Below are 20,564 nucleotides of genomic sequence, written 5' to 3' on the forward strand. Positions count from 1 at the left end.
ACGACAGACAAAATATTGTTTATTCCTTCTGCCCTCGGTCTGGCTGTTTTTTTCTCCGACTCGGATATGGACGAAAAGGACTCGTGGTCTCCGGGCCCGAGCCGATGCCGTCATATTTCCATGGATACGGCACGGAGCGGCGACTCCACAGCCGCGGCGGCGTGCGTCCGTTGTCATGGGAGCCTCTATCTGCTCTGTTTTTTTTTTGTTTGTTTTTTTGTTCTTTATGAGGGATGTTATCGGGGCAGATGTTATCTTTTCGTCCTCTTGTTCTGTCTGTGTATTGTTTGTGGTCTCTCCAACATCACAGATCACATCCAATATTATTACGTCCCTGGGACCCATGGGGATTCATGCAAAACATAATGCATTATAAAATCGTAGGATCGTGTTGGTTTTGTTTTCTTCGTGGATTATGTTTTCGCATTCGTTGATTTTTTTTACGTTTAACCATTTTTTATTTTAATTTAAAATTATATTTATACTTACTTTCAAATTTTATCCTATTTCATTTTAATATTATTATTTTTCTTTGTATTCCTTCTTTTTTTATTTCCATATTTTTAATATATTTTTTCTCCCTATATTTTGGACTGTTTAGCTTTTTTGTGTGTTTTATTATTTCAATTGTATTTTTTTTTTTCTCACACCAGGACAACTTCCTCGTGCAGTATCTGCAAATCTACCTGGTTCTGATCTCATGCCATATATTGTCAGCGCCCAAATTACAGAATGCAACTAGGCACACACAGACACAGGATGTATGCACACAGGCAGGAAAACTTGCGTTCATTGACATGAGCTTTCTGCAGCGCGCGGTGCGGAGGGACATGAAGCGCACGGCAGGACGTCAGCGCCTGACTCGTTCAAAGCCCCCGCCTTGCTTCACCAGCAGATGTGAATATTAAAATTCAATTTATTCAATTCAATTCAAAAATCAATGCCAAATCAACCCCTGCACGCCCACCGTGTGAGCTCGAAGCCCGGCTGCAGGGGGGAATCGACGAGCCTCTCTTGCCCAAAAAAATAAAATATAAAAAATTTAAGAAAACGCGGTGGTTTTAGATGCAGCTTACATCCAAGATTATCGGCTGCAGAGGGAGGCCTGCGTCATAACGTTACCGAGAGCGAAGCTTGGCCGACCGAGCGGCCTGGCAATCAGGGATCTATAAATAGTTACGCTTCTAAAAAGTCGTTCGGAACGTAGGTGCTTAGTGTTATTCATTTCACTCTCAATTCTGTGAAATTGAAAGTGAGGGCCCTCTCCCCCGGACCCCATATTCCTCATTCTTCCGGGCCCTTATCTGTGAACGTTGCACATGCTGTTACACTTTGGACGAAACATTTGTTCATTCCTGCGCAAACTGTACAGCTTTATAAAAAAAACAAAAAAAAAACAGCCTTATTTTACATATTCTTATATATTTTACTTATTGTTTTACATTTATGTTTCATGTATGCACCCAACACCAAGACCAATTCCTCCTACGTGTAAACTTACTTGGCAATAAGGACTATTCCGATTCTGATTCGATCAACTCTGCATATTTAAGCTCGCTTTACACCGAACGCGTAATCGTATCCGAGAGTTGGGTCCTCCTCCCCGCCCTGGTGGCCGTCGGGCGAACTGCGTCCGAGTTTCTTTCTGCGCGAGTCCTTTGCTCGGCTGGACGTTTAGCGGACGGCGTTCCACGAATGAGAGTGCGAGAGACTCTCCGTAGGGGTGAATGGAGCTTCCGCTTTGCTGTCGTCGTATGTCGCGTTCGGTGTAAAGCGAGCTTAAGGGCATTTAGGTGTACTGTTTTACATTTCGGTACAACGTTTTTTGTTTTTTTTTCCCCACCCAATGTACTATGACCCGAGGCACGACAGGGACCCATGCAGGACGCGGGTGGAGGTGGAACGTCCAGGTACAGATTTCGGGGAACACGCTCAAGAGACAAGTAAAGTGTGCGCGCTAGGAAAGCCCAATTTTAGGATCCCGAGCACTTCGAGAGGGGAAGCGAAAGCCGCACACGTCAAGCGCCTCTGACGAGACGGGGGCAAAGGTCGTGCGCTGACGAGCTGAGAAACACACTTTGCCTTCTCGCTCCCACGTGCGGGGATGGAGTGCAGACCAGGAAGTGCACAGATAACACAAAAAGTATTCCTAGGATGTAGGACACAGGTTGGAATACTTGGTCCAGCCGGGGGTAGGGTGAGGAGATGCAGATTTAGGAAACAGACTCACGAGCGAAAGCCTTCCTCACGACCATTTGACGGCCGGTGGAGAATTTGTCGGAGGAGTTCGGGACCGATACTTGGATCAATAATTCGGGAGAAATGAGGATTGAAAAATCATTCGCTGAGGAATGATCCGTGATCCTTCAGTGTCTCAGTCTAAATTGATGACCAAAACTGAAATATTAGATAATATATTATATAATATAGCATATTATAATATTTTATAAATTTTTATAAAATGCGTTTTTTCTTGGTTGCTTTTTTCTTTACTCTATTCTTATTCCTATTGTTATTCATGTAAGATTGAATAAGGTTGTTGTTGTTAATGAATAATTATAATAATAATAATAATAATAATAATAATAATAATAATAATAATAATAAATATACAGGGTCAATACAATAAATATAGCTGCATAGGGTTCATTTAGTCGTGTGTGGTAAGCATTACAGTTTCCCAATTTTCCCATTTTAGTTCCAAAGACTTAATTTCCTGTATTCTGGTGAATTTTACTGCGTGTGAAATTACAAACTAATGAGTCAACAACTGCTGAACAATGTACTGTTATGAAGCTCAAATAAAACCAAAGGTTCATATCATTAAGTGTTGGTGATGCACCAAAGTTTGCCCACTTTGGGTCAAATTTAGTCTATTTTTCACTGTTTTCCGCGCCGTGTGTTGATCGATTTGGATGAAACTTGAACCACGAGATGTCTGCGACATTCCGGTTCTAACGACACCTCAACCGTGTCCGTTTCTGCAGTGGTCGTTTTATTCCAGACACTTTTAGCCCGAACACTTCAGAGAATAATTAAGATCCTACGGGATGGACCCCTAATAATAATAATAATAATAATAATAATAATAATAATAATAATAATAAATAACAATAACAATAATAATAATAATAACAAAAACATATTGTTATTATTATTACTACTGCTATTTGATTGTCTTCTATAATGTTTAGCACATTTATTTGCATGTTGTGTATGAAAGATCCTCTACAAATAAAGGTTGTTATTATTATTATTATTATTATTATTATTATTATTAATAGTAATAATAATAATAGTATTATTATTAGAAGAAGAGAAGAGAAGAATCTTTATTTGTCACACGACAAATTAGTCGTAGTAGTCATAGTAGAAGTAGTCGTAGTATTAGTATTAGTATCGTTTGCCATTTCAATTCTTATTAGTATCGATAATAAAAATAAATGCATGCATGTCTAAATGGTATGAACTGCTCTCTCTCCCACTTCTCCAATATTTTGGAGCGATGATGCGCCTTGATGACGTCACAATTCCTAGGGGGCGTGGAGCGGAGTTTACGGCAGGTGAGCGCGCTGGCGCGCGACGCGGGGCGGGGCGTGGCGTGGCGCGCGCACACACGCGCGCACACACGCGCACGCGCGCACACACACACACACACACACACACACACACACACACACACACACACACACACACACACACACACACACACACACACACACACACACACACACAGCCACAGCGGACGCAGCGCTCGCACAGACGAGGCGGTATTCCGTTAGTAACGGACGCCATGGGCAAACTGCAGGAGTTTGACGTGACTTTCAGCAACAACAAGGTGGTTTACAGCCCCGGAGAGGCCATCAGCGGGACGGTGAGGATTCGAACCGGCAACTCGCTGCCGTACAAAGGTGAGGGTTCGGTTTTGGGATCAGCAACTTTCATTAAACTCCCCCCAAAATAATGTTCTATTAATTTATTATTATTATTATTATTATTATTATTATTGTTATTGTTATTGTTATTGTTATTATTATTATTTTAACTGTGCTATCAGTGGGTAGGGCGTGCAACAGGAGGTCTATATGATCCCCCTGTTGGACGCCCGTACACGCGACTGTGTATAGAGGGTCTGTGTGTGTGCCCCCTGTTGTATGTTATGTGCTTCAATTTCCAACCTGCAGTATCTTTTTTTTTTTTAATTATTATTAAATCTCCCTCAATAAAACACCCGTGTGCGGTGCAGCAACTCCGTCCGCTGCGCGTCTTCCCGTGTGTCCGCGCTCCGCGGTACCGCGTCGCACCGGGCGGATCGTGACGCGGTCCGCGGTCCGTGCCGCTCCGGAGACCCGGAGCTCGGGGTGGCATTTCCACACGACACGGTGGCGGTACACGCTGCTGGTGCTGCTGCTGTTGCTGCTGGTTCCAGGGGTTTTACAGGTCGTCGCTTGTCAAACCAGCATCCTGTTCATTATAATATGCACAATCGGTGGTTTCCACCTCCCTCAACTGTATATAGGGTTAGGGTATATAATAATAATAATAATAATAATAATAATAGTGGTAACCCACGAGATTATTTTGTTTAAAAAAATCCCTCTTACATACAGAGCTGATACTTCACGGACATTCAATGTATTTGCGTGATGCATGTGCTCCTCTATACTGGATGCTGCTCGCATTGTTGGTGGCGGGGTCCGCCTTGCAAGGAGACAATGCACAGAGAATTTGAAACCGGCGTCCTCCATCCTGTTCAGCATGAGTTCAGTATGTGCTGTTTAGTCTTTGGTTTCGTACCTCACTGAAATACGGCTCCGTGAAATGGGTTCTAAAAACATCCTAACAACAGGTGTGATTTCACTGATCCGCCTGGTTTTTTAAGTGGTAATCCGTGAGATTATTTTGTCCCCCCCCAAAAAAAGAAAATCCCGTATTTGATATTCAACCTATGTTTTTCCATCTGGTACTTTATAAGAAACAGACATTCAATGTATTTGCGTTGTGCATGCGCTCCTCCTCTACATGCTGCTCGCATTGTTGGCGGCGGGGTCCGAGATAAAGCAAGAAGAAATTGAAACCAGCGTCCATCCATCCATCCTGTCCAGTAGAAACTGTGCGATCTGTGGTTTTCTCCTCGCTCAGCTGTATTCCCCTGAGTTTGGCTCAGAAAAGCGTGGCAGCAGGTGTTTTTTTTTTTTTTTTTTGACAAATCTGCCTTTAAAGTTTCTTTAGCTGGTCGTTTATAAGAAACAGACATCCAATATATCTGTGTATGCATGTGCATGGGCTGTTTCTATTGGTGGTGCGGTGGGCGATTTATCGATGTAATATCGATATCGTGATATGAGATATCGGATATCCGCCGGGATTTTGGTTAATCGTAATATGTCGAGTTTTTGACTATGTCTGCATCACAGTTAATTGGTAACATTTTCTGAAACAAACTGGAATCCAGACAATATCACGGATTACCACTTTAAATAACCCAACGGGTTTTAAGATAAGATGGTGCAAACCGTAGCGGACTGAGACTGTTTGGTTTGTGTGTTAAGTTTGTGTGCATTTACCACAGAATTACATGAATACTGATTGGGGGAAAACCAGAGAGAGAGAGAGAGAGAGAGAAAGAGAGAGAGAGAGAGAGAGAGAGAGAGAGAGAGAGAGAGAGAGAGAGAGAGAGAGAGAGGGCGTAGTAGGTGACCAAGGTGGGGAGCAGCTTGTCGGGTTACCATGGAGGTGCACAAAGAATGTATTGTATGGCAGCGATCCTTGAAGAGATTCCTGTGATAATAAAAGGGGCTGAGAGGGTTCAGGGTCAGCGTGCGTGGAGCAGGTTCACAACCATAGCATGGACCACGTAACATACAAAAAAACCCCCGAAAAAAACACCATTTATCAAAACTATCACTGAGGAAAACAGTTATCGGAAATCCCCGTCATTACCAAGCAGTATTCATCCCTGCTGTTGCCTTTATATCTGACAGTAACTTATCCTGAAATTAACTTCACCTAACTAAACCATACAATGACTTTTTTGTATATTCTGTATATTTTATACTTTGGCTACTTTTCTTTGAACTTTTCTGTTCTTTTTTTTTTTTTTGTATTTGGCTGTTATTTTTATGCTTGCTGTTATTTTTTGTTTTATTTTTCTCAAAGTGGCATTTTTTTTGTGCATTTTTTTTTGATGTTTATTTTGCAAACTGTCTGTTCAGCAAATTTTCTTTGTATATTTGACTATTCTTATTCCATTTTTCTCAGACTGCTCATTCTTTTTTTATAATGCAACGTGTCAAAGTTGTTCGGCAATGCACCGATCTTTACCACAACAAATCCCTCGATGTGTAGAAATGCAAATGAACAGATTCTGATTCTGATGCTCCAACCGTGCATTGTTTGATGTAAGAATCTACCGTTTGGAAAAGGTGACGCATTGAGTGCTTGAAAAAAAAACATAGATTCCCACTGATTCCCATGCACTCCTATGGACTCCCATGGATTCCCATAGACTCCCATTGATTCCCGTGCACTCCCATAGATTCCCACAGACACCCCATCGATTCCACCGGGGAAGCTAAACATTTCCAGGTCAGAGTTGTGGAAACATTGCCGTGGGCGACGGCCCCTTCCAGTGTTTCTCCTCCTTCCCTGTGATGGCCACGCCCGCTATCTGGCGTCATATCGCGTACGATGCCTGACGTCCCCTCGTTGAGTGAGCACGGTCAGTGGGTTTAATCTTCCGAACGTGTGGCCTGACCCTGAGCAGATTGTGTTTCACCAGAGGTCAAAAAACGCCAGCGTGCCGCGTTACCTTGTTAAGGTCACGCTGGTGCATTTTCGGATGTCGTGCAACTCTACTCCACCTGCTTTCTGCTCTTGATGTAGATTAGTTTTTTTTAAGCCGGGTCATTAAGGTCTTTTTTTTTTTCTTCGGTAGATAGACAGGCGTAGTACCACATTCATCCCTGAAATTGCAATTGTCTCAACAGCTCGCCTCAAAAAAGGTGCTAAAAAGAAACAAAGTAATACAATAGAAGTTTAAAAAAGAAAATGTTATTGTATGGAAACGTGAAAATATACAATAAACCTGAGGGTTAACTGTACACAATGAAATATGGCGACATGCACTAAACCTAATGATAAACATATGCCTTGTGAGAAAGTCCTTCAATGTGGAAAAAAAATAACAATTTCATGCATTCATGGAGGAGAAAAGAAGAGCGATAAGATTGTTTCAATGCTCCACTGACACACAAAGGCTGTAATATCAGATTACAGACCAGCAGCGGTGGGATGCGTCGGTGGGAGTCTGTGGTGCATTCTGTTGCCATGTAACGTAAAGTAGGCCAAAATAAAAAAAATATAAAAAACCAAACAAACCCCCAAAAGATGTACAGTATCTATGCTACTACTAATATTGTAATCTTATTAAACAGATTAATTTTAATTTAATTTTTTGTTATGATAGGCCTGCTTTCTAAACAAATATACGAATGATCACCTTTCTAGGACTGGGCGATACTGACAAAATGTAATATCAAGTTAATTATTATTATTTTTTCCAGTTTTGTTTGTTGGGTTTTTCCAAGCATGTACCCAATGATCAAATACAATACAATTGTGGAAACATTGCCGACATTGTTATAATAGACCTGCTTCCTTAACAAAAACACGAATGAACACCTTATACTGGCTGGGCGATACTGATACCTAGTCTCTATCTAGTCGATACTGTTCGCATATGGCACAGCCCTACCACCTTAAAAGCCTCAGCAGAAATGTGGAACAGGCACACAATGACGTCAGAACGTCATTATTATAGGCCTGCTACCTTAACAAAAACACGAACAACCACCTTATGCGGCTGGGTGATACTGATATCTAGTCTCTGTCTAGTCGATACTATTCGCATATGGCACAGCCCTGCCACCTTAAAAGCCTCGGCAGAAATGTGGAACAGGCACACAATGATGTCAGAAACGAGACGCCGACTTAAAGGTCGCGTGTCGGACGTGTTAAAAAACGGCGTGGTTTATGAGACGTCAGGTCCTTGAGGCGGCGTGATGCATCGAGGTCTGAGCCGAGAGAAGCGCCGGGCGCGGGCGTCCATCACCCATCGCCTCCCGCCGCTCCTCCTCCTTCGCCTCCTCCTTCTCCCCCTTCTTCTTCTGCCTTCACGCGCTCGTCGATGGCGCTTGTTGAAAGCGTCGGGGCCGTTATGTGAAGAACGACCCCATCAGGCTAAAAGGTTTCAATTATCTTAACGCAGTTAACGGGTCGCGGCTCCTTCCTCTCTGCCGGCGGTGGTGTTTATCATGTCATTCTGACTGGGAAATGTGAAACCGGGACCAGAAAACAGGAAGGCGTTTACTCGTCTTTACACCTGTGAGCTTTTTGTCAGATAAATAAGTCAATGGATGAGGATTTAAAACATACATGTAGTGGTAGTGGCTTATTTATATCACATCAAGGATTCCTCGTTTGGTAACCCCCCCATTTGAAAACGTTGCGACTCCGGGACCCCGAATCTGAGAAGATTTTCACTGTTGGAGATCCTCATTCATTTTTATTTTTTTATAGTTACGGTCGGAAGGTAACATTGAAACTAGGACCCCCGCGGCCGTTATTGCACGTTCTCTACCGGCGCTCTAATGTCTCGCAAATGAAATAACGGTCGACTTTAAACTATTGATCGTTTTGCCGGGGACCCCCTGGGACCTCTCGAAGGACCTCCTGGGGGATCCCCGGACCCCGCTTTGATAAACCCCTGGTTTAGAGGACGGGACTTGCAAAATACTCTCTATTCCGCATCAGCAATCAGATAAAAGGACATTACACAATCCTAATCTAATAAAAACGATGAATAACGGGGTGTTTCCTACAGGGTCACTTCCTGTATCCAGTGAATACAAACGCTGAGCGGACAATGTAACGTCAACCTGTCCTATACTCGGGCGGAGCGTCCACGCCGACATTTGGCAGGGTGTTTGAATCGGAAACCCAGGCCGCCGTCTCAAAAGCAAACGGAACGTTTGACCACGCTCAAGAGGCGTTCACCCCCCTCGCCGTCTGCGGCAAAGAGAGAGCGACTGAAAGGGAGCTGCAGACAGGATGCAGATCGACAGACAAGAGAGAGAGAGAGGGAGAGAGGGAGAGAGGGGGGGGGGGGGACGACGGAGTAATAATCGTGTTTCTCTTGCTTGTTATGGCCTGCGGGCGACCTGAGAATGTGTCCTCTCGGAGACGTTTTCCGACTTCCCTCCCGCTCTCAGCGTGCGTGATGGAGGGTCCCCCGCAGGGGCCGCCGAGCCCTCTTGGACCACGGTGCACCCGGTGACCGCCCGTCCCCAAAAGACACGCAGACCAGCCTCCATCGCTGTGTCACGACCAGGCCAGGATCCCCATTACAAGGCACCGGGGCGGTCTTCTACGTCAGGGCAGGACTACGGCCGGGGACCAAATATCAATATGACAACCATATTTCTGACAGGCACTTAGATTTACTTTAAAATGATCTTTATTGTATTTTGCGTCATTTGATTCCTCGTTTAACAGAACGGGTGGATGCAGGGGAGGTAGAGGGAGCGCAGCAACGCAGCAAACAAGCAGGAAGCAAAGCAGGAAGCAAAGCGGGTAGGGAAGGAGGGACCGGCTGCTTACTGTAAAAAGGCCGGCCAAAAAAGGGCGTGGAAGCGCGTGGAGCCGTCAAGTTGTCTGACAAGACCGGCTCCGCCTCCTCTATATTGCCAGGATTCCCTGTGTTATTTTTAGTCGACAACAACAGTCGCCTGTCATTTTAATTGTGTATGTTAGTTACTGAGGGAGAAAAGGAAAGGAAACCCCGAAAAGAAGGGAAACCCAAAATAAATACCGGCACAAACAAGATATCGATTTGCAGGGGGAGAGAGAGAGAGAGAGAGAGAGAGAGAGAGAGAGAGAGAGAGATGTGTAGGAGATGAAAAATGGAGAGAATCAGGAGCCCACTCCATTATTGATGGGACCCATTAGACTGTATTTCCATTGATTAGTCCACAAATGGAGCGCTGCTGAAAGGGAGTCGTAAGTGCAGGGCTCAGCTACCTACGTGCTCTTGGCTTTGATCGACAACCAAATGCCGTTGATCAGCATTTCAGTTTATCCTGTTGACTGATCACCGCTATTGCATATTTCCAAAAAAACAAAAACCCTCCTCTCTTACATTCTTGAGCTGTTTTTAATGAGCATTAAATAGTACTTGTTTTATTTTTACAGTTGGACTGCTTATTAGTAGTATATGTTGTGGATTTAGTGTACAGTAGGTTCTCTGACTCCCCCCCGATCTGCCGAAACTCGTCAATTTCACCTTTTTGGGGCGGCATCAACGAAATGCTATCTTACCACATCTTATGGAATCAGTCATTACTATTACCCTACCATACCATACCAAACCATAACTGCACATATCTGTATATAAAAATGGCCTATCCCATATACACAACTCTATTCCCTTCTATGTTGTACCCCCACTTTGTATTCTCTTTTTGAGTCTTATTTAATTTTAATTATATTTTATTTATTTTTATTATTCTATTCACTAACTGCATTATGTTTTAGGAATCAGTTTGTTTCAGTTAGTTGCTAGGTAGGAATTAGGTTAGATATTATGTTCGGTTTAGTAAGTATTGTGCATAATCACCGGGTGCGTTGCAAAGACATTTCACTGCATATATGTATGAACGTATGTACTGTATATGTATGTGAATAAACCTCTTCAATCTTGAATCGTGAATCTCAGCCCACGACCGCAGCGCCGCCCGACTGTGGCTCCGTGCACTTGTGTTTTCGGGGGACGACGACTTACAGATGCGAGCGGTTGTGCAGGCGTCGTCCGGTCCGTTTGGCATCCTGGGAGGCCCCCGGCTCCGGCCTGGCGCCTTATCGTCTGACGACGCACAGGAATGTCTGCGTGGCGACGGGTTGTACTGCGGCTTGGAGAGACGTCCGATTTCGCCCCGATATCGATGATTTGATGACGTTTTGGGGGCGACTGTCGGTGCTTTCATTAGACATTTGCAATATTTGAGAATATTTGATTATCCATGTGGATGCTGTGACCAAGGTAGAGATATTGATGAGAGCAGCTGGAACAGATTTGGAAAAACAGTTTTTCGTTGGACTGTCGTGTAGCCTTCGAGACGACATTGAATTATTCATGATAACCAACATTTTTTCACCAGACAATATCTCATATAACATGCATCATTTTTTGCATATTTTTGCCGGTATTTGAATTTGTTGAAGGACAAGAACCTCCACAGCTGCAGGGCTGAGAGACGTGGAGGAGTCCACCCAGTTCAACCTCATGGGGGGATGGTTTATTTAGTATTTCCTTTAATAATAACAATCTCTCTTTATAGATGAGTGTTTTGGTATTTATTTTGCAGTCATTTAAACATGTGCTCTTGTGTTATTTAGTCCCTTATTCTATCATATTTATAGATAGTCATTCTTGTTTCTGATATTTCTTCCAACCCTCTTGTGTCTCTTTTTGTTTGGCCATTTCCCTATATATGTTCCCTCCTGTTTGGTTTGGTCAGGTCTGTTTGGTGTGTCTAGTTGTCTCTAAGTTAACGCCTGTTAAAGTTCTTTTGACCTCATTTTTAGTTTTTATCATATCACCTTGAGTTATTTTTTTTTAACTTTCCCCCTGCACTTGTTTTGCAAACCTCCTCGATTGAATATATTGAATTGGTCAATAAATCCTCATGTTGCCTCAATCTACCTGCGACTCCCGTTCCCGATATCGATATGATACCGATGTGTCGCCCGGCCCTATGTCACTGGCGAAAATATTCTAACTTCGGGTTCAGAAAACTGCAGGACTTTACTGTGACAACTCAAAAAAAAGTTTAACTTTCAGTCTGAGTGATCAGCATCAGGACCTTTTGAAATGGATTGAGAGAATCGCCGCCCCACACCGAGCTACAATACATACAGTAATAGTATGAGGCAGTGGCCGCGGCGTCCTTTCGGGGACTGCCATCGCGAAGGGCCCTGATTAACTCCCGAGCGATCTGATAATGGGGCTTGAATTTAATACTTCAGGCTACAATGGAATTGCATTAGTTGGCTCTAATGCGTCCGCAAACACAACCTTTGACCAAAGGTTCACCGAGGTCACCAAAAAGTCAAACACGTCAGCTTACCTGTCTCCTATCTCGGTTTTGGTGTCTTTATCCGGCACCTGCTCTGTGTTTTTTTTTTGATGCACCCGCTGATGGTCTTGTTATCAAGTGGGGGGGGGTCCAAGGCTAACGCTGCCGAAACAGAAGGGTTTTCTCAGGGGAATGCGCAGGTGGGAGCTGTGGGAGCTGTGGGAGTGGCGGTTTGGAACGCTTAGCGCTGAGGCAGGATTCATCAAACAGTCGCTTGGACTATGTATTCAGAGTGCGTTGGAGGGAGTCCGATAAAAAAAAAATTTAAAAAAATTTTGAATTTAATGTGACACACAGATTATGCCACGTCACTGGGCGATACGATTCAATTCTTTTGTTTTGATTTCTGAAGTGCATTGAAAATTTGTAATTTCAAGACTATGTTTATGGACGTTCTGCGGCCATTTTGCTCCGGCTGAAGTGAACTACCACCGTCGTCGCAAATGAATCTAAATAATAGATTTCTGTATTGGAGCAAAATTCTTCGGTAAAATATTCCTGTAGTGCAAGTCACATGCACACGCTGAAAAGGCGGGAGAAATTCTCTGTACGGTATGTTTACAATGTGAAAATATCCATATAGAATTGTATCGTGGGCCTTGGAAATCCAATGGAATCGTGAGATCCTGCCCCATACCCAGTAGATTTGATGGAATCAAGCCAAAGCCTTTCTGTGTGTGTGTGTGTGTGTGTGTGTGTGTGTGTGTGTGTGTGTGTGTGTGTGTGTGTGTGTGCGTGTGCGTGTGCGTGTGTTCGCGTGCGTGTGTGTGTGTAAGTATGTGCACAGGCGTGGAAGCCAACAGACGGCCAGTCCTGTTTACATAAGACCTGTGGCTTCAGTTTCCACGGGTGGCGATTGGGTTTCAGTCGCTGTTTGTGTTTTGGTGCCTTGCTGCGAGCGACGCTGCGCCCACATACATCCCGGCGACAGAAGATACACATGAAAACTGTCCCCAAATGGTTTCTTTGTCGGTTTGAAATCCAGCAGACAAATGATAACAAAAACTAAACAATGGCATATGAATGATATATATTGTTTACTCACAGTAAGATCCATAAGCAAGCAAATAAAAAAATACGATAAAATCAAAACGGCACAACGCAGTAGCAGGGCGCGGTCAGTCAGCAGGTCAGGTGGTTCGTTTCACACCTACAGGGCTTGGGTTGGTGAAGTACTGCGCTTAGGATTCACTATTTTGTATTTAAAAAATTTATTTTTTACGAAATAAAGGCCCGTCCCACTCCCTAGCGACCAGGACAGGATCCGCCGCGACTTGAGGTCGTCATGGTCACGTTTTTTTTTCGCTTCATACGAGTCGGAAACTGGGAAATAAATCGACGTCCAAAATGAAACACACACTCGGAGCGTCTCTTGCGCCCGCCCCATCCCGTCTCCCCCACGTGGCGTCGCTTTCCAGTTCGTTTGCAGTGTGCGGTTTTCAGGTGGGGGGGGCGTGGTTTATGTAACTGCGTGACAAAAATGAGTCCAGCTGTAGTTAAAACAAAAAAAAATGAATGGAAAAAAATTCTCAGATCAAATTGCTCACTTAATCACTTAACCGCACGTGACTCCACGGGGTACGCCGGTCTGCAGGTCGCCCTCGAAAAGGAAACCTCAGAATACCCCCTCTGCTCACATTATCATCAATAAACGTGGAATCGAAGGGTTAAAATTTGCCGTAAAACAAATCTCTAAACCTGAAACTGCAATTTTTGACCCGAGCCCCAAAGCCCCAAACATGTCTTGTTCTTGTTTCGCTAAGTTTGTGACTCTTACCATACGTCGTATCGAGGGTAATGAAGCGGGAGATTGAAATTACGATCTAGATTTCAATCTCCTCCATATAATATTTGTTCCCGTTTCTTCATCCGTCCGCGTTTTTTACGCTGTGGCGCTCTGCCTTTTTTATGTTCATCAATGTCCGGGTGTTCGTCAAAAATATCGTAATATTGATCATTTTGCTCGTGTCGCCCCCCGCCCTGTCGAAGATATGACAAAAATAGACATGAAAAAAAACAAAACAAAGATAGAACCGGATGAGTCCCTCGGGGTGATCTCTCCCGCAGAGACACGATTGATTTTGGGAGCTGCCTTTCTCCTCTGTCAGTCATGTCCGAGAGTGGAAGTGTCTGGATGTGCGCCCCGGGGTCATGGCCCCGCGGTGCACCGATAAGGGAAGCGGCAGGGGAGGGGAAGGAGGACCCGAAATCACACGTGTTCCCACCAGGCCCCCCCACCTTGGACCTGACGGGCACCTTTTGAATGCGGTTCTCAGAGACAGAATTGTCCGCCGCGCCCCATAGGTTTGTCGAACCCACTTTTCACGAAAACATTCAGAGAGCCAAAGCTAAAGCCGCATTCACATCACGTTGGTACTCACGACCGACAATCAGACCCCACCCCCCCCTCCCCAGTCTCGGTTTCGCGGCCCAAAATACCGTCGGGGAAAACTGGAGAGCTTGTCTTTCCACCTTCAACATTGGGTAGTTTGGTCACGTTATTTGATCGACGCGACTTATTAACTGAGACCAGTTCCAATAAAAACAAAAATAAAAAAAGCTTTACCGACGGAGCCTTTCGGGCGTAGTGCCGGAAAGAACCTTGTCGCGTGCACTGGACAATGTGAAGACATCCCGGTGCCTCGAGCAGACGTGGAAATTCCGTTCCGAGTGGGACTCTCCGTAGGAGCGAACGGACTCTTTTTTCTCTCGTCATATGTCGTATTGGGTGTAAAGCGGGCCCTCGATGTTATCGAACGGTGCGGAGGAAAAGTGTGTATGAGGGACGCGTGATGCTTTCAAGTGGTAGAGCATTTTACAGGACCGTGACAGGCGTCAAATTGAGTTCGAGCCGGTTGACATCACATACATTTCTAACACTGTCTCTGGTTTTGGGTTTTCGGAAAACGTCAACGACGTGGTGAGAAACCGCAAAAAAAAGGATCTCCCCCAGGCGATTCAATTTCGCCTCACTTTGTATTCGTCATCTCCTTTTCCGAAAAGCCGGAAACGCCAACTAATACAACATGCAGAGAGGCGTGCGCTGCTCGCTAACCGAGCTCAAGCCCCCGTTTGTCTTTTTTGCCGCGGCCCTTGAAGAACGTCGGCATGTTTTTGTTGCTGTGAGAGGCCCCAGACCGAATGGGTCGCTACTTGAAACCGATCCGCCTGCGGAGGATGAGTCAGTGCCCGCTGCGCCCTGGCGGGTTATCTGCTGGGATCTGGGAAGCCCTGCCACCGCCTGCCCCCTCTCCCCCCTCTGTAGTCTTAGTCACGCAGACAAGAATCCTCTGATCTCCGTAACCAGCCGTCCCGTCTACCCGCTCGAGGGCGACATCCTGTCCACGCCGACGGTGTCGAAGGAAAACCTCTCCGTCACGGTCGCTCTGTTACCGTCGTGTACCACTCAAACCACTTGTACCTCGCCAAAAGATATTCCTAGAGCAGCACGCCAGGGCCTGCAGGGGGCGATTACACGTCATAACCCCCCCCCCGCGCGTCAAACGTTCCAGAAGGACGTTAGGCGCATGTGGCATATTGAGCTTCCTTATAATATTCAGACACAGCACCGTATTGCGACTTTTAATGGAGGCACGGCGGGCGTCGGCCGACGCTCGTAGCCACCCGACGCAGGTCGAGGCGCCGACGTCGTTCGTACTTAGTCCGCACCAATAGACGGAAAACAGAGCTTTGGGAAATACCCTCTGTGGAAGGCCAAGGGCTTTGTTTTCAGTTCCTAAAAAGGATGTTTCCGGGTGGACGGGAGGCCAAAACGCATAGTAAATACTATGTTTTCAAAATGATACGCATATACGTGTGGACAGGGCCTCGGTCATGTAGATAACAATCCTGCACCTCAATAACCAGCACTCCATTATCCACCCCTGATGGCCTGTTGTCTAAATAAGGAGGATTCAGCGCGTGCACACACACACACGCATACACACAGATAAGTGCAAAGTCACCTCCAGCAATTCACGTCACAAGTGTGTGTTTGAATATCAGCTGACGAGTTCCTCTTCCTAAGAATCTCTCTGACTTCCCCTTGAAAAGCAAGAAGAAGGTAAAGAAAAAAAACGGTTGAGTGGTTTGCTGACGCTCATGTGCTGTAGAGAGGATGTTCTGCAGCTCTACGCTCTTGCGTTTTTTGCCCGCTTGACAAAAAAACGAAAGCCTTAGAACATCCGTTCGGCGCTTGAAGACGCCTGTCAAGGTGTGTGCTGCTATCAAGAAACTGTGGTGTGACCTACAGACCTGACCTGATAACAGTCATGCGGAAAACACCTGGAAGGACCGCCATTATAGATAGATACGTTATTAAAATGAATTTATTGAAATTACAGCATCAGAGCAGCTCACTTCAAATAGGCAATAATAAGAAGAAGAAGAAGAAGAATGATAATAATAATAATAATAATAGCAACAACAACAACAACAACAACAATAATAATAATAATAATAATAATAATAAAACCAATCGGATAAAACAATTTAACAAAGAAAAAATAGATATGACAATTGAAAAAGCTCCTGATGCGCGTTGAAACATCGGGTCTAGGTAGCGATAAAAACTTTTGAAAATATACAATAAGACATAACAGTCAACTATCCACAAAAAAAATATGGCAGTATACACTGAACCTAATGATAAACAACAAATATGTCCTTAAAAATAATTAACAAAAAAACAAGAATTAAAAGAAATAGAAAATAAAAATTTGCAGAAAATAAAAGGAAAAATTACAGGAAATGAAAACATATAAAAAGAAAATTAAATAAAATAAAAGGCAAAAATTGGTTATATACGAATAACCAATTAAATAAAGCCGGAAGTGAACCAGAAAAATGAATCTAAAGATAATTAAAAGATTGGTAAAAATCGGACAAAAATGAAAACAATAAACGGAATGTTGGCAATAAACCTCAAAAACGAACAGCAACAGATTCACACTCTGGAAGTTGTGTGAAATGTGCAATGTTTTTTATTTTATTTTTATATTTTTTTAAATAACTCATGAGATGAGGCTGAGTTCTGTTTTTATATTCCCCCTCTAAAATGTAGAATAGCTGCTAAACATTTCTCACGCCTCCATGCGCTCCGGTGTGTTGGGCATAGTGTTCAGAGTTCCGTGCCTGTGAATTGTCGTCAAGCTGGTCCGTCCGGCTGTCAGCTGACGATCAACCAGTTGTTTTCAGTAGAATTTTGCATTTCACAACAACCGCTGCAGCTTCCAGAGACGATCAGATAAGGCGGCAAATGAAGGCGTGCGCCAATGCCCTTTGTGGTCATTACTGCTATCAATACCAATTCTGAGTGCAAATGCATAGGTATCAGCCAATACCTCGTGCAATTCCGATCTATTTGTTTGACTGGACCTATAATAACTACGCTGTGCGTTTGGGGCGTTAGGGACGTAACTTGACTTGACACAGTTGCCGCGTGGAAACAAAACGTTGCTTCCCTGTCGCCTCTGACGTGTCTGTCAACGTCTCCCGGTGGCAGATGTTTGAATGGCCTTTTTTTGACTGTACCCTGTTATCGCTGAATGTGATTCAAATCAACACAAGCGTCCGTGGGCGGGGCCTCCCTCCTGACAGGAAGCCTCGTCAAAACAACGTTTGTTTTTCCCTTTCCTGCTCGGTCGTACTTCCTTACTAAAAAAAGGTTTATCAGGTCACAAATGGGCGGGGCGGAAGAAACTGTCTCGTCGGCTGGCGCACTTGAGCGGCCCCTGGAATGTCACACCGTCCCCCTCACGTGGCGCACGCGGCGTCTGTCTCTGAGCACTGTCGCGCGGGTGTGCCGCTGGGCACTCTGGGCAATTCTAAATCTGTCTGTCTGCCCGTCCGTCCGCCTGCCGGTCCCGCCGTCTATCTCTGTGCGTCTGTGCGCGGACGCGTCGTGCGTTTTGGAGAAACTACAGCGGTGGCTGGAGGATCTCCCAGAGAGGCTTAATTTATTCCATCTTAAGCTGGAGCTCTGACACAAAGTGCGTCTGCCTCGTTACGGCTTCGCCCTTCATCTCGTCGATTCACATTCTCTATTACATGTATATGTACAGTATATACTGTATACATATATTTAAAAAAAAAAATTTTCTACACAATTCCCCCCTCAGACACACCCGGGTGCATTTGTGCACCGGAGATAACCGGGCAAAGGGCGGCTGGCGTGCGTGCCCCTGGAGCGCCTGGCACTCAGTCATTGTCCTCATCCCAGACAGATGCTCCGGCGGGCGGAGGGCCCAGACGCCGCCGTCAGCGCCGACCTCCCGTCTCTCTGGCAACCGCGTCGCCCCGGCGGTCTCAGAGGAGGCTTGGTTCTCAGGCGCCGGCGGCCGCGGTTCGACAACTTTGAGCCGCATTACGGGGTCGAGGACGGCCGCGCCCCTTGGCATTCATCCGGTTGTCGCTTTCTCAATAACTGCGGTTAAAAGGTTTCATCACTTGAGGGTTGAAACGGTCAACGTCGGGTAAAATCCTGTTTTTTTTTACGCTGTGCGTGCTCTGAACACGTTACACTGGGGGAAAAATAGAATTGCCTCAAAATACTCACAATGATGTTTATGGATTTTCATGGATCACTTAGGACTCAGCAAACGATTCATGTTTCAGAAATCAATCCTGATAACACTCCATGACGAAGCTACAACTAGAGAATCTCTACAGCAATTGAAACATCGAAAAAATTCAGATATAGGCTACCATGTGACATCATAGACCTCCATGTGACATCATAGGACACCACGTGACAGCATAGGCCACCATTTGACTACATAGGCTACCATATAACATTGTAAGTTGCCATGTGACATCATAGACTAACACATGATGTCATAGACGACCATGTGACATCACCTGTGACCATGGGACATCTTAGGCTACCATGTGGCATCATAGGCTACCACATGACATCGTAGGCTACCACAGGACATCATAGGCTACCAAGTGACATCACCTGCTACCATGTGACATCTTAGGCTACCATGTGGCATCATAGCCTACCATATGATAACAGAGGCAACCATTTGACATCACCAGCTACCAGGCTACCACATTACATCATAGGCTGCCATGTGACATCATAGGCTACCACATGACATCATAGGTTACCATGTGACATCATAGGCTACCATTTGACATCATAGGCTACCACACGCTATCATAGGCTACCACATGACATCATAGGCTACCACATGACATCATAGGCTACCACATGATATCAGCTACCGCATGACGCATCACAGGCTGGTTCTGATGTTCTAACCATGGAAATACAATTTGTTTCAAACACTGTGTATTCCTCCCGTGAGCAGTTCAGGTTTGGGAAAACATTTTCATTCATCAAGGTCAGAATGTTGCCGAACGAACCAGCACAGTGTTGAAATGTGTGGCATAATGATGACATCATAATAAGAGGGAGAACATTACCTACTTTCTGGCCAGGTACATGATCTAACCCCCCCTAAAGTTCAGCCTCTTACAGACACACACATGCACGCACACACCCACAAGCACACACACACACACACACACACACACACACACACACACACAGATAGATGTTCAATGGCAGGACAAGAACAGAGAAAATTCATGTAAAAATCGAAGTTTTGAGATCGAGATCATCTGTTTCATTGTGTAAAGTAGGTCGATGGAAGTGGCGCTCCAGGTGACTGGTCGCTTGCATTTCCTGTGACAAAGCCTTCTAAGCCGGGCTTTAAGGGCAACCTATCCCAACTGCCGTTATGGCCGCCCCGCCGGCCGTTTGCAATGGATCGCAAGATCAGGCGCCCTTTGTGCTCGAGCCTCACCGGGAGACGCTCAAAGCCAAACACAAGGAGGCGAAAGGAAGGTGAGAAGGACTAATTGTTTCCAGGGCTTAAAGATTTAATGAAGGTCGTAAGGTCGGCATCGGATTATATTCCCGTCTTTTCTAATGAGAGCAACGCGGGGAAACCGGCCGCTGACCTCCGAAGGCGCCATGTTATCATATCCACAAAAGTGGTCCGCAGCCTGAGCCCTCGACCCCGGAGGAGGGATCGGGCGGCTTAAGCCGTGGCCGCCGAAGCGAATGTCGTTCACGACGGCCTCGGTTTCAGCGCATCGCTACCTAGACCCGGCGTTTCAACGCGCATCAGGAGCTTTTTCAAATTCCTCCGGCATTGAGAGAACCGTGTCCTGCGGCCACCCTGGTGCGCGCCGGTCGGCCGACGCTATTCCCCCTGACACTGGGTCCATCGAAACGATTCCGATGCCGAGCACTCAACTTGACCCTCAAATGAAACGGGTCGACTGTGCTTCGCCACCCGCTCAGAGAGAGCGGTTGTCATTAGCTAACTCAGTGACTTCTCATCCCGGCGCTGACCC

The 20,564-nt window shown here is 45.3% G+C and overlaps 1 protein-coding gene across 1 annotated transcript in view; it reads left to right on the forward strand.

Annotated features, from left to right (window-relative positions):
• Positions 1-3,793: 3,793 nt before the first annotated feature.
• The window catches only part of arrdc1b (arrestin domain containing 1b), a gene marked incomplete at both ends in the record, with an annotated part of 41,615 nt that continues 24,844 nt past the window's right edge, over positions 3,794-20,564 (forward strand). Inside the window, one exon of the mRNA XM_080018246.1 lies at positions 3,794-3,911. Within this exon, the coding sequence (XP_079874372.1) occupies positions 3,794-3,911 (118 nt within the window). The remainder of the gene's footprint in view (positions 3,912-20,564) is intronic.

Source organism: Zeus faber (assembly GCF_960531495.2).
Source record: "Zeus faber genome assembly, chromosome: 17".
Taxonomy (NCBI): domain Eukaryota; kingdom Metazoa; phylum Chordata; class Actinopteri; order Zeiformes; family Zeidae; genus Zeus; species Zeus faber.